The sequence below is a fragment of the Onychostruthus taczanowskii genome, unplaced genomic scaffold (assembly GCF_017590055.1).
Source record: "Onychostruthus taczanowskii isolate IOZ18803 unplaced genomic scaffold, ASM1759005v1 scaffold6272, whole genome shotgun sequence".
NCBI classification, from domain to species: domain Eukaryota; kingdom Metazoa; phylum Chordata; class Aves; order Passeriformes; family Passeridae; genus Onychostruthus; species Onychostruthus taczanowskii.
Genome location: NW_024503982.1, coordinates 1 through 481, shown reverse-complemented (window position 1 = coordinate 481; position 481 = coordinate 1). Strand labels below are relative to the sequence as shown.

The 481-nt window shown below is 59.3% G+C and overlaps 1 gene segment (V, D, J or C); it reads right to left on the bottom strand.

Annotated features, from left to right (window-relative positions):
• Positions 1–42: 42 nt before the first annotated feature.
• Positions 43–473, bottom strand: LOC121344213 (the record flags this gene model as incomplete). The annotated part of the segment is given in 2 exon segments: positions 43–82; positions 222–473. Coding segments are annotated over 2 exon segments (292 nt in total), but the record flags the coding sequence as incomplete, so codon positions are not given.
• Between the last annotated feature and the right edge of the window lie 8 nt (positions 474–481).

Below are 481 nucleotides of genomic sequence, written 5' to 3'. Positions count from 1 at the left end.
TGCTGGTGCTAATTACAGTGACACTGCCTGTAGCAGACCTACCCTTGATGCTGTACCAACAAACACGCCAATATTCCCACATTCTATCTCCAAATCTTTACTCGCTGCAGGGACCCCCGGGGGTCTCCCCATCCCCCTCCTGCCCCTGCTGGGGACGCAGCGTTTGGGCTTTGGGGCACGGCATCGCCACCGGAACCGGCGCCGCCAGGAGCAGTGTTAATGTACCAGCCGCTGGTGAAACGTCTGGCACAGAAATAGGATCCGGAATCCTCGTCCGTGAGGCTGTTCATGGTCAGCGTCACCGAGCTCTGCCCGTTGTCCCTGGAGATCGTCACCCGGCCCTTGAACGATGGCGCGTAGTGGGTGGTGCCACCATTGTAGCGGATACTCGCGACGTATTCCAGGTCCTTCCTGAGCCTCTGGCGGATCCAGAACATTCCGTAACTCCCGAAATTGAAGCCGGAGGCGCGGCACAGCAACG